Source organism: Equus caballus, chromosome 10 (genome assembly GCF_041296265.1).
Source record: "Equus caballus isolate H_3958 breed thoroughbred chromosome 10, TB-T2T, whole genome shotgun sequence".
Lineage (NCBI taxonomy): Eukaryota > Metazoa > Chordata > Mammalia > Perissodactyla > Equidae > Equus > Equus caballus.
The window spans coordinates 86,178,818-86,192,320 of NC_091693.1; the positions used below are offsets into that span (position 1 = coordinate 86,178,818).

Sequence of the window (13,503 nt, forward strand, 5' to 3'; positions counted from 1 at the left end):
CCTTCTGTCTACATGCTCATTTGACCATAATAAATTATGTTCTCCAAAAGTAGACAGTGTGTAACCGTATAATCACCGTATGTGTGTGAAACAGTGACTATGAGATGGAGAGGAAGCGTTGCTAGTGTTCAAAACCACAAGAGCACCAGTGTTCCCCAATCTACAACATGAGGGAAGTTCCACATGGCAGCTCTCTATAAAGTCCTTTAGATTAAAAAAAGTTGCAAGAATTTATGATCTTGTACTTACCTCTCAAACAAAACATACCTTAAAGAGGATTTTTGTCCCCAAAGAATCTAACTTACAAGTTACACAGGAGCTTTTTTCCCCCTCTGTGTATTTTGAACAACTGAATATTGGTAACAAATACAGAAGAAACTACAAAACTTAAAATTATTTGAAGAAACAAGGAGAAATTTCAGAGAAAAAGGTAGAGAATCAAAAAAACATAGAAGAATACTAAATGGGAAATAATCAGCAAATCTTATTTATCACTCACTAAATTCGAAAAAAAAAAAGCCAACATAGATGTAGACGACCAATGCTTCAGATCAAACATCCTCCGAGTTGGCAAATGATGACACTTGACCCTCTAGAGCCAAGTGGTCAATGTTGAGCTTGACCTTCATTCCACGTTGGTTTTGAAATCCCTGCAGTAATCTTCTCAATCTATATCTGCTTCCTCAGAAAACAGATTAATAATTGATGAATCACTCCTTAAGACTTTGCCAGTTACAATAAGTTTTACTGCCTTCCGAAACCACGGGTAAAAGAAAGCATATATCAAGGGGTTCATAGCAGAATTATAATAAACACACCACACTAAAATCTCATAAACATAGGGAGGAGTTATAAAGTTCATATAAGCATCAATCATGGCATCAATAATGTACGGTAGCCAAGAGACAAGAAACGCTGCCATAGCAATACCCAACGTCTTAGCAGCTTTTCTCTCTCTCTTTGCGACTCTTTCCTTGTAACTCTCGGAAGACGACTGAGCTTGGCTGGCTGCACTTTCTATCTTCCTAGCCTGATGTTTAGCCACCAAAAATATCTTACCATATATAAGCACCATGGCAACGGTGGGCGTAAAGAAGAGAAGGAAACACAGGAGCACCCAGTTTTGATTCAGTGGAGCCTGACAGCCCCCTACACAGGTGAGAGCAGCTACTAGCTCCTCGATGCCTTCTCCATTGGCCCCCGTGTAAAAGACAGAGAAGCTGTATGTGAGCGAACAGAACCAAGAGAGAATAATGCATATTCCCGACACGGAGACAGTAAACCTGGCTGGATAGGTCAGAGGCTCAGTAACAGCAATGTATCTATCGACAGAGATGCAGCATAAGTGAAACAAAGAAGCAAAGCAGAAGGAAGTATCAAAGCACGTGTGAAACGTACAGTAGCTCTCCCCAAAGTACCAGCAGCTCTCCACAGACCTCACGGCGCTGAAGGGCATCACTGTCACCCCCACCAAGAAGTCAGCGCAGGCCAGGGACGCGATCAGGAAGTTGGTAGGTGTGTGCAGCTATTTGAAGTGGAGGATGGCAATAATGACCAGTAAGTTTCCCAGCACGGCCAGCAGGGCCCCCACACCGAGGACGGCGTACAGAACTGCTCGGGGCCCTGGCGAGTAAGGGGTTTTCACGCAGGATCCATTCACGTTCTCGTAGCAGAGCTCCACAGCTGCAGCTTGGGAGAAAGTGTCCGCCATCGCCTTCTTGATTGATTATTTTAAAATTCTCAAATTCCCTATGGCGGCAATTCAAAACAAGAAAGAGATGGCGATTTCAAAGGTTTCTGGAAGAGAAAAAAATCTCTGGTTAAAATGAAAGTTAGGAAATTTTCTACCTTTTATTTTTTGGCATAAACTTATAACACCTTGGTCTTTCCAAAAAGGATTCCCAAGTTTTTAATATATTTAGAGTGGGAACTTGTGGCAGAAAACCATTAAAATTATAGTCAAATTTAGTACCAAATAAATGGCTGGCAATACACTTAGTCCAATCATTTATATTATCATTATATATGTTATAGAATGTAATTGGCTAATCGTTAGAAAATTCCTTTTTTGTGTTTCTTTACCTTCTGAAACCTCACCTGTAACCACCCAAGTCGAGAACTAATTAGGCCACCTAAGACTGAGCTTTATGTACCAAGTACTCTCCCTTGAGCAGCTGCTTCGACAGCAGTGACAAACTGTACCTCATTTTTTTCAAGAAGGAAGAAATAAATTACATCTCCTTCAAATTATAACCTCAAAAATCCCTATAGTATAGAGTGTGAAGACCGAGGAAACATTTATTTATAATAGCTTGAGAAACTTAATTGGGGAGCATATTTCTTATATTGCGGATCTTTTCGGAGTTTCTGTTTTTTCTTTTTATATTCATTCCAGGTTTGGACAGCTTGGGGTGATTTGAAGAACTATTGTTGTCAAATTGATGCTAATATAATCAGCGTGTACGTATATTCCACGCTAATGGCCAGTTTGAGTTGTCTAAAATCAATAAGATGGATTAGAATAAGCAGCAACTCACCGAGCCCCTTATCTTCCCATCCTTAAAAAATGGTCTAGTTTTAAAACTCCCTCAGAGGAGTAGGCGACACCTGGGATGGTCTGGAGGGGAGTTTCTCGATTAACCACGTTTCTGGAAGGAAATGATTCCTGCCAAGTCATCCAAGGTTCAAACAGGGATCAAATTGGCTTCTGTAGGTGCTTGAGTTTTTTTTTTATACTGAGGCATACAATCTTAAGATGGTTCACAGAGTTCACCAAAGAATAGTGAATAATTAATCTTTACTTCATTTAAGCATGAAAAAGATGCAACCTTGGACCTAAATCTTAATCTTTCAACTACAGACTGGACTACTTTTATTGCCATTTATCGCGCACCACACATCTGGCCTCTGCTGAAAGTGCAGGATCCTAGAAAAAGCTTTGTGCGTGCACGTGTAAATCCTTTATTGATATGTCTGTACTCTCCAGGTAATAGTCTTCCCTAGTCTATGAATTTTAAAGGTTTGTGTATGTGTGGGGTGTGTGTATACACCTGTGGTATTTGCAAGCTTCACTATTCTGCAAGTTTTAAATCAATTCATTTTTTATTTTGCTTCCCAGTGTATACTTCCTTAAGCCCTCCCTGGTTGGATGGCATAAACTTAAGTCTCCTCTTTGTAAATGTCTCCCAGTTACTCCTGGAATGTCCCAGATGGGAGCATCCATGTGCTCACACATCAGTCTCCCCAATAAAATCACCGTTTGATACCTGCTCATATTTTCTTCTTCTGCCCCAGCTCTCCTCATAAATTCCACCACATCTCTTGCGTTACTCTCAAGCTGGCTAAAGGAATTGCACCATTGCCACCGAAGATGGTGCCCCACCTGAGAGTCTGAGTGTCTGCGTAACGGATGCTGTCTCCTTAAGCTTTAGAACTCCCCACTCCACTGGTGCCCAAGTAATGCTGCTGTTGTCAAAAGGAGAGTGACCCCTTCCTCGGGTCTTCATACTCTGGCCCTAAAAGAGCAGCCTTCAGTCTTATGGATGTCTAAAAACGTGCCCTTCCCGAGAAGCAAAGACACTTGTCGGTAATGAGCACCCCTGAGACCCACACCTTGGTGCTTAATGCTCTTCACCAGTAAAGGGGTCTAGGGCTTCTCAAAGAAATGGTTCATCCAGGCGATGGGACGGGGAAGGTACAGAAAGAAACTGGAACATATTTTTATATCAGAAATGAAGGAAGAGATTAAAAAAATTTTGGAGCATTTCATAAGAACATTGTTGCCAACATGAGCGGATTCCCACTGGTCAAATTAGGGGCAATTTGAGTGCCAGAATAATTAGGGAGAGTGAAAAATTATAAGCCATTGAAAAGAAAGGGAATTCATGAGGCCATATTAATGATAGATATTGATAGATGGAAGATGATAGCAAGATAGATCGATCGATAGATAGATGATAGATCATAGGTAGGTAGATAAATATGTGATAGATAGACAAACAGACAGATAAAGGAGGGCTCTTCCTTCCAGTAGAATCCTAAGGGCAGACTGATACACATGGACAGAGTGCTTGAGTTGGAACATCATAATTTTGGAACCATCACATTAATATTGATTCAAGCAAGAATCGTCAATTGATGCTAAATCTAGTGGGAAAGGAGGGGAATTTTGATGATAACCGGGTATTTGTGTGGTTTAAAGCATCATCTCCCAGAGATTGCTTATTAATTGCAGCAGAAAAACTAGCAGCTCTAGAGTGGAGAAATCAAACAAGACCTTACCAGGTGATTGCAATTAACATCACCCTCAGCAGCCGCTGGCCAAGGGTGCCTCCAGGTAAGTACCCTGAGAAGCACACAAGATGATGTGGATAGTGGTCCAGTCAGGAAGGCATAACCGGGGTCTCATCATGAAGAAAGGTCAGACAAAGCCAAGTTGAGAAACACTATGTTTTTAAACAGTGGGAGAAGGGAAGACTATATTCTTCAAAAATGTCTGTGTCTTAAAAGACTGACGAAATGAGACTAAAGGGCTAAACAACTAAAAGAACTATGTGATCCTGGAATAGAATATATTCCTGGGTCAGTTGACAAAATGGCAGTTGGTCAAAGTGTAGTATGATGTTAAATTAGTGAAATATGTAGGGCTAAAGGGCCATGATGTATTCAATGTATTCTCAGACGGTTCGGAAAAAAATTATACTCACACAGAGATGAATATGGAAAGAGAGACCCAATATTTTACAAGAAGTAATTTAATTTACACAGAATTCGAAATATATTACAATGTATGTCTGAAAGGTATATATTGTTATAATCCAATGTTACTGCAATTAAAAAAATAATAAAATGCAAAGAATAAAAATTGGAGCTTTCGTGTGTCCATTTCCGCTCATCATCTGTGCAAGCCCCTCTCAAACCCCACCCCGTCAGCTGAATGAACTGTCTCCACAGCAGCAGGTCAGGTTCCCAGCCCCATCAACCTCTCCCTTCCCCCTCCATCGTGGCTCCCAGTGCAAACGGTCTCCTGATGCAGGCCTATTTAACGTGATGCTACCATTTACACTCCCAAAGCATGACACTTACTGTCTACATTTGTATATCTGGTGACTTCAGGATTTCTCTGGGAATAACAGAACATAAGATGACAGTATATCTGAGTGGCTAATTATAGTTGTTGTTCTACTTATTTTCCCTCAAAAATGAAGACCCATTTGCCCCAAAGATGCATTGATTCTCTGGTTCCTGAGACAGGAAACGAGTTCTGCATTTTAAGCCAATGTTTGCTTCTGGTCTCCAAATACTTCTAGTCATCAAGATTACAAACACTGGGGCCGGTCCCGTGGCCAAGTGGTTAAGTTCACACGCTCCACTTCGGCAGCCCAGGGTTTCACTGGTTTGGTTGCTGGGCTTGGACCTAGCACCACTCATCAAGCCTTGCTGAGGTGGCATCATACATAGCAGAGCTAGAATATACAACTATGCACTGGGGGGCTTTGGGGGGAAGAAGAAAGAAAAACATTACAAAAACTGTGGCAGTCCACCTTTAAGCAGGGCTATCCATTGAACATCTGCAAAGATACTTACATCTGCCTATCACATCCCCACCCCAAACCAGCCCACTCTCTGAGACCATTTGACAAGTCAGAATAGTTGCTAAACCTATTTCTGCCCTAATAACATCTCCGCATGAATTATTTAACACAAAGAAAAGCAGGATATGGTAGAATCCAAGAACCCTGGTCTAGTGAAATTTAAAAATGGGACTTGGTACTATCTGGTACATTTATATTTAAGAAAAAAATTTTGAATTAGCGTTTAATCAATGCAACAGAATTATTTTCTCTAGACGTAAGCGATTAATTGGGAAGAGCATAGACGTAGGAATACCACCAGTCCTCCCTGGCAAGATGTGACGAACAGCTCCTTTAAGCACTCTTTGACTTTCCACGAGGCTGGAAATTCTTAGCCAAAGTTCATCTTTAAGAGCTCTCTGGAAAGTGTCTTTTAACTGTGAGAAGTTGTAGATATTTCTCATATCTCGTATCATATTATACCCGTAGTCAATCCATTCTTGCCTGGCACGGAGCACTGGAATGAGTGAAGGGGGGACTGGCGATGGTCCTGGTACAACGGAAGGGTCCGAAAAGTCAGGAGTGTGTCAGGCAGCCGAGGACACAGAGCAGTGGGAGGTCAGCAGTAGAACACAGTGCGACCCTAAGAGGAGGGTCACCAAGGAAATCATCTGCCGAGTGTTGGGTCTGTGCTATTAAACTTCTTTTTTAACATTTGCTTAAAAATCTTAATGATTCTCTGTAATATTCTTAGACAATTTTTTAAGATTCAGAGCAGAGGAAACAAAATGTGGTGTCCTTGTTGATTCAGGGCTCTGGGAAAAGAGAAAGTTCACTGAATCACAAGTATTCTAGAACAGAGCTATCCAATAAAACTTTCTGTGAGGAAAGAAACATCCTATAATCTGTGCTGTTCAATACGATAGCCACCAGCCTCATGTGCTTATTGAACACTTGAAATGTGGTCAGTGGGAGTGGGAAACTGATTTTTAAGTTTACTGTTAACTAATTTAAGTTAAAATGTGGCTAGTTGCTATGTATTGGACAGGTTAGGTCTACACTAAAGGGATAAAATAAAATAAACCTATCATAGCACTTTGATCTAATTTCAAGAGTTCAATTTCATCACACAAACTTGATTTAGGTGATTTTTTGTCTTGTAAGACTTGATTCCTTGCACTGAAAATACCATTGATTATATTGTTTTGCTTTTCGGAGTTTCTTTTACTTGTTTATTTAATACACACCTATTATTAAGGCAGAATAGTGGGGTAATTAAGAGCATCGACCTCAAATCTAGGGAAACTCATAGTGAAATCATAGCTCTGTCTCCTGTGTGATAAGATACTTAATTACTCAGAGCCTTAACTTGTAGAAATTCAGAAATCCTAAATGTGGCACGGGGAGAAACACTTGGCCATTATTTTTTCTCATTATTTTCTGCTCTATAATCTTTCTCCTTTCTTCCTAGGGCTGCAATTACACAAGGTGAAACCATTGGATGTTATCTAACTATTCTCTGAGGCTATGTTCTTGTTTTTCAATCTTTTTTCCCCAAACTGTTCTTAATATTGGATCATTTCTAAGGAGCTATCTTTAGCTTCAACTTCATTATCTGTAACTTTCATTTGGCTAAGTCCATATAGCAATATTTTATTTCAAATATTATATTTTTTTGAGTTCTAGAATTTTCACTTTCTGTTTTTATTGCTTTCAATTCTCTGCTGAGATTCCATGTTTTATCTATTGCTGGGATATTTTGTTCTACTACATTGAGGATAGTTATTGGCAACTGCTTTAAAATCCTTATCACCTAGCTCATGTTTGTCATCTCAGGGTTGGTCTCAACTGATTTTCTTTTTTCTTGAGAATGTGTCCCATTTCTCTGGCTCTTCTCTCTCTCTCTCTCTTTTTTTAGGGGAAAAGTCTCCCTAAGCTAACATCTGTTGCCAGTCATCCTCCTTTTTTCCTCCATCCATTCTGCTGCACCCCTTCACCACCACCCCCCCACACACACACAAGCCCCAGGACATAGTTGTCTATAGTTGTAAGTTCTTCTGGTTCTTCTGTGTGAGCCGTCTCCACAGCATGGCTACTGATAGACGAGCGGTGTAGTTCCATGCCCGGAAACCAAACCTGGACCTCCGAAGTGGAATGTACTGAACTTTAACTGCTAGGCCATCAAGGCTGTCTCTCCCTGGCTCTCTGTATGTTGGATAATTTTGAATTGCCTTCTGGACATTATGAATATTAAGTTGTGGAGATTCCAAATTCTGTCATTTTCTCTGATGAGTATTATCCATTTTGCTTTAGTAATCTCTATTTCTTGAGTGGTAGCTTCTCTTAATTCAGAGGTATTGTCTTTGCCTAAGATGTTTTCATCTGTTTGACACATATGTCCTTCAGGCATCAACCAGAGCTGAAGGCAGACAGAATTTAGGGATCCCCGAGTCTGGCTCTTTCCTTTCTGAGATTCCCACACTTTCCCCAATGGCCACAGTTACCCTGGATCCAGTTTTCTGCTTCTCCAGGCCAGAAAGATTGTGTTTTCCCACAAGTTCCCCTCATAACGCAAGTGTCATGCTAAACTTGGCCCTAGACTAAACACCATGAAAATGGGAACCTACATTTTGCACACCTCCCTTCCTCTCAGCATGTTCTTCCCACCAAAATCTGTTTGCTTGTGTTCACTCTGCAGAGCCTTCACAGCAGCCTTGTGATTATGTCCAAAATCTGGAGCTGTTTCATATGAAGGAGTCAGATCTGTTGGCTCTTACCCAGTAATAAACAGAAGGATGGTGGTCACAGGTTAAATTTCAAAGCACTTTCTCTGGTGCCTTGATTGTAACTTTATTATTGCAGCCTAGACTTGTCCTATCTTTGCAACTCACACTTGAATCTCTCTGTGATGACCAGTAAGAATTGTTTACTGATGTCTTATGTTCACTACATTATTTGTGTTCTTTCTTGGGTCAGTTGCCCTGTTTGTTCATCTTGTTCATTCTTTCCTTTTGTGAATTTCCTCAGTTATCGAGGATCACACAGCCAGGCCCTGTGCTCAGCTCTATCCCACACACTTATTCTTCAGTCTAGATTGCCTTCCTTTCTGGATATGGAATTTTTCCCAAATTACCACCCACATATCTGCTAATCCAATTAGTCATATTCAGAAAGGATGCAATGAAAGATAAAACTTTAAACACAAACAAATAAATTAAAATCGTTCAAATGATATGTTGAAAAAGATCATAGTAACTAGCTGAAAGAGCAAACAATTCAAGGACAATATGACTGCAGACTACTGCTTTGTGCCATCCACCACCTTTTTCTTTCCTTGGATTTTGTGGGACCCAAGCAACCTTCTTGTCACTGCTTTCTCATTTCCTCCAGATGAGAAAAGGTGACATAGGGAAGGGATTAAGCAGACATTTGGGTCATATCAAAGAGAAACTGCTCGCAGAGAATTGGTCTGTCCCCGCTCTGGTGCAGTGTGCAACCTGCAGCTTGGCCCTGGGGGCTCACTTGGAGCTTGGAAGAATCTGCTGGAGTAGTGACCAGAAAGAGCCTGCAGGGCGAGCAACAAGTTCCAGCTGAGAGTAAGTCAGAAAGGCAAGGGCAGATCTACAGCAGAAGGACCACACGGTGAGAGTGACAAGGAAGGCAGTGTTGGTAGAACGCGCTGGAGGAGTAGCTGGGGGAAATGAAGAGGGGCCAGCGGAAGAATGTCACAGAAGCCAGAGGTCTGCGCTGAGACCCTCCTGCTGTGTCAGACTCGTGTGCCATCCTGTGCCTGACTGAGCTGAGAGACACGGAGGAACTTAGGAAGCCAGAGAAAGGGAGATGGTGACTGTGCCCCCACCCAAAACTGACTCTGCAGAGGTTTGGAGGGCGCCTAGAGCCGGCTCCTCATCATCCTCAGGCCTCAGCTTTGACATCCCCAACGCAGAAAAATCGCCCTGTCAGCTAATGTCAGTGTCTCTGTTTTATCCTTTGGTTTACCTACCTTAGTTGAACTTATCAGAACTTGTTTTAATCGCGTCTGTTTATTGACTTGCACTTTGTCTGTCTGTCTCTCCCAATGCCATGTGAGCTCCTTAAGTTCCACTGGGAGTAAAGCAGGCAGGAGTTGCTGTTGTTTTGTTTCTTTGTTCCTGCATTGTTTTGTTTTAGTCAGTTGAGTGAATAAATGAGAGGATAAATACAATAGAAGTCCGTGCCCCAGCGTTGGGAGAATGCACATAAATGCCTTTTCTTTGAAGGAATACCACAGCTAAGTCGGCCCAGTCTAAAGACTACTGTTGAAGGTGCCCTTGAACCATTGAACTTTCGGTGTTCAGCAAGGCTTGTCACCCTCAGGACTCAATCAGTAAAGACCATGGAATATTGTCTCAAAAGACTATCTCTCTAAAATAAAGAAATCTTTCTAAAGAGCTTATGGGAAAATATTTGAGAGCTGAACTATTCATGAGTTTATTTTCATCACAATTAAACATTATCTTTGCTTGTTAATCATTTTCAGAGAAACGTCTAAACGTTGACCACATTGCCTTCTTACCGGGGAGGCTGTGGAAACCTGGACAGGTCAGGCAGCAGGCCCAGAACACAGTGCTGGGGAGGGCAGACTGGGACTGAGAGCCAGGTCCATCTCGCTATAAAGGTCCTGTTTCACCTGCTGTGTTACCCTCCGTTGAAGCAGCCTGAGGTGACTGTGGACCTTAGAAATCTGGGTCCTGAGTTCTGGCTCTGTCACTCACAGTTTGCGGGACTTTGGACAAATGAGTTCACTTTGATAGCCCCAGTGTGAAATGACAGGACTCCAATCAATGGCCTGTAAAGTTCTCGCAGTTCTAGAAATTGTAATACAAGGTGCACGGGAGTAACACGGAGGCCTTTTCTGTGTGCCCACAGTGAGCGTTCTGGATGCCAAGGCGAGCTTTGGGGAGCCCATTGAGATGATAACCCAACTCCCTTGAAAGATAATGAAGCTGACTTGTGGGCTGAAAATCACGGCCTTAATCATCACAGTTAAGACGGAAACAAACAAAAAAAAAAACAAAGCAAAACTAAAAGAGGAGAAAAAAATTATCCTAAGAGGAAGAAATGATGGAGAATGTGCTCCAAGCAGGCAGATAATTCACCTGAAAGAGGATGGGTGAAAGGTCAGGGAGGGCCTGGAAGGAATGGGTTCAGGAAAATCTAGAAGGATCAGAATATAACAGACAGTGGAGTTGTACAGAGAATTCTTCTATCCCTTAAGAGTTTAATATATAAACAGGCAAAAGCCACCATCAAAGGCTAGAAATGAGGAACCGGAGGACCTATGGTGAGCTGTGAGCTGCCGCCCTGTGCGGGGTGTCTCACTCAGTAGGAAGTGGGGCAGTCTGAGAACTGGGGCAGAGAAGGAGAGCAGACAGGGCTGTGGTAGGAGTAGAAACACATGTCAGAGGCCCCGGTGGCCAACACCACAGAGGAATAGAACAGGAGCTACCTGGATCCACAGAAAAGAACAGTGGTAGGCCCTGGGGAGTATTCACCTCCCAAAGCCTTTCCCTACAATAAAGGAACACACAGAAATAGTCCCTGGACTGCTTTTGGGGAGGGGCGAACCAGTGAAATGAAGCCCCATTACTAAACTGTGTTGAACGAGAACAAACCCTCTAGAATTGTCATCTCAGCACCCATTGGTCCTGAGGCGGGGTTATCCAGGAAATGGGCTTACACCCTCCACCACTGAAACACCTCCCTGCTCGGATTCTAATCTCTTTAGTGCTGGTTACTAGGTGTGCTGTGCTTTCAAGCTAAACCCACATTGTTTCGATCTAGAATTGAAAATATGTAGCTAAAGGTCAAGGAAATTCCGTCATTGTTCAGTCACAGGCATCTGGGAATGTGGCCTCAGCACAGCCTTTAATGTTGCTGATGGTGAAACCATAAGGTCTTGGGTTAAACAGAAGAGAAGGGAATCTTAAGTGCCTGTGGTTGGCACAAAAATAGCCCCCAAAATGTCCTTGCCATACTTCCCAGAAACTGTGAACATGTTACCTTGCATGACAAAGGGGAATTTGCTGATGTGATCTGGAGAAGGGGAGATTCTCCGGGATTATCTCCATGGGCTCGGTGTAATCACAGGGTCCTCATGAGGGAAAGAGAGAGGCAGGAGAATCCGTCAGAGGAGATGTGACGAAGGAGGCGGAGGGCAGAGTGATGCGCCACAAGCCCAGGAATGTGGGCAGCCTCCAGAGCTGGAAAAGATACGGAATGGGTGCCCACCTTGAGCTTTAGAAGAAACACAGCACTGCTGACATCTCAATTTCAACCCTAGAAAACCCGTTTCAGACTCTGACCTCTGGAACCGTGTGATCATAAACTTGTTCCATTTTAAAACCACTAGGTTTGTGGTGAATTGTTCCTGCAGCAATAGGAAATTAACACAGTGCCTTTGCTGCAGGCCCTCCTTCAGCTGGGATGGCGGTAAAGTCTGCCCAGCTTCCATCCCTGACATGGTGAGACTTCTGGAATCCCTGTCGGGCCTTCAGCACCACCCTCTCTGGATATCAAGAACAGGGATATCAGATTCACGAATTACCATGAACCCAGAACAAAATAAATATTGACAGATAAGTCACAATACTCTATTTCAAAGTACTACACTTTGAGTGAAAAGACTACAAGTATATATAAAACGTTAACACCAGTTTTCCCTAGAAAGCATGAGTTAGGTTTTTTTTTCCTTTTCTGTGCTTCTTGGTATTTTCCAAATTTTCTATAATGAATGATATTATTTTTATGATTGCAAAGAACTTATTTTTAAAAAGAACAATAAAAAAGTGAAAGGACATGCTGTCTATATAGCCTCAAGCACACTGAATTACCTGGCTCTGTACACATTAACCGTGTCCTAACGGACCCGACCCGGAGGAGCCTTCAGATGTCGCTCCTGGAAGAGGCGTCGGCACTGTGGGAGGGCAGAGGTGGCTCAGCTCTCAGCTCTGCTCCCTGCTACCTTAGGGACCTAGGACGACATTCTTAGCCCAGCTGAAACCTGTCCCTTTGTCAAGATTTTCTAAGTATTCAAGCTCACTAAAGACAGATGTCTTTAAATAGTAGTTATTGATTTTATACGGCTCCTTCTGCTTAGAATGCGCCTCCTTCCCTTTTCTTCCTGCTGAGAAGCTGCACGTCTTTAAAGCTCAGCTCAGATGCCACTTCCTCTTTGTGCCTGTGACGACTTATAGAGCGCTGCCCAGGTGTCAGGCGCTGTGACAATCACTCTATTTACGAGGTCATCTCCCCTGTTCTTCACTGCACTGGGGCACAGGGATTATCACCTCCATTGTACAGGTGGGAAACTGAGGCTTGGGAGGTAAATAATGACCAGGATGACAGGGCAGGGAGGGTCAAACCTCAATCTGGTGAGGCCCTTCTGACCTTTACCCTTGCCTTTGAATACTGATCCCTCCAGAAATAAGTGGTGGCTCCCTCTTCTGTGTTTGGTGGATCTTGGTTGTAAATTCATTGGGAATTAATTTTTATTCTGCCTTAGTTGTTCTTATTTGTAGGCATTTTTGTGCCATGGAGCTCGTAGTTTTTTGAGGGCAATGATGACATTTCAGGAACTTTGGATCCAACGGAGTTTAGCATCACACTCTCCACGTAGCAGGTTCTCAAGAAACGTCGGTTGAGAGGCTGAATAAAGCACCGGATTTGAAGCGTTTGAAGTGATGCTGCAGTCTTCTGAACCTCCGCCCCGAGAGAGGTGGGTCAGGGTTACACACTTCGGACCTTCAGCGGCATAAGTAAGGCCCTCGGAACAATCCGGGCTTTCTGCTCAGGACCCACCCCCACGGGGGAGTCTCAGCTCTCCTGAGCAGGAAGAACTGAAGTTGGTATGCAGGACAAATACTTGTTTTTAGGAAAGCTTCCCTGTGAC

At 42.8% G+C, this 13,503-nt stretch overlaps 1 protein-coding gene across 1 annotated transcript; it reads right to left on the minus strand.

The window, feature by feature from the left end:
• Positions 1-664: 664 nt before the first annotated feature.
• LOC100073121 (trace amine-associated receptor 9-like) lies at positions 665-1,711 on the minus strand. Its single transcript, XM_014735422.3, is given in 1 exon segment — positions 665-1,711. A coding segment is annotated over 1 exon segment (1,047 nt).
• Between the last annotated feature and the right edge of the window lie 11,792 nt (positions 1,712-13,503).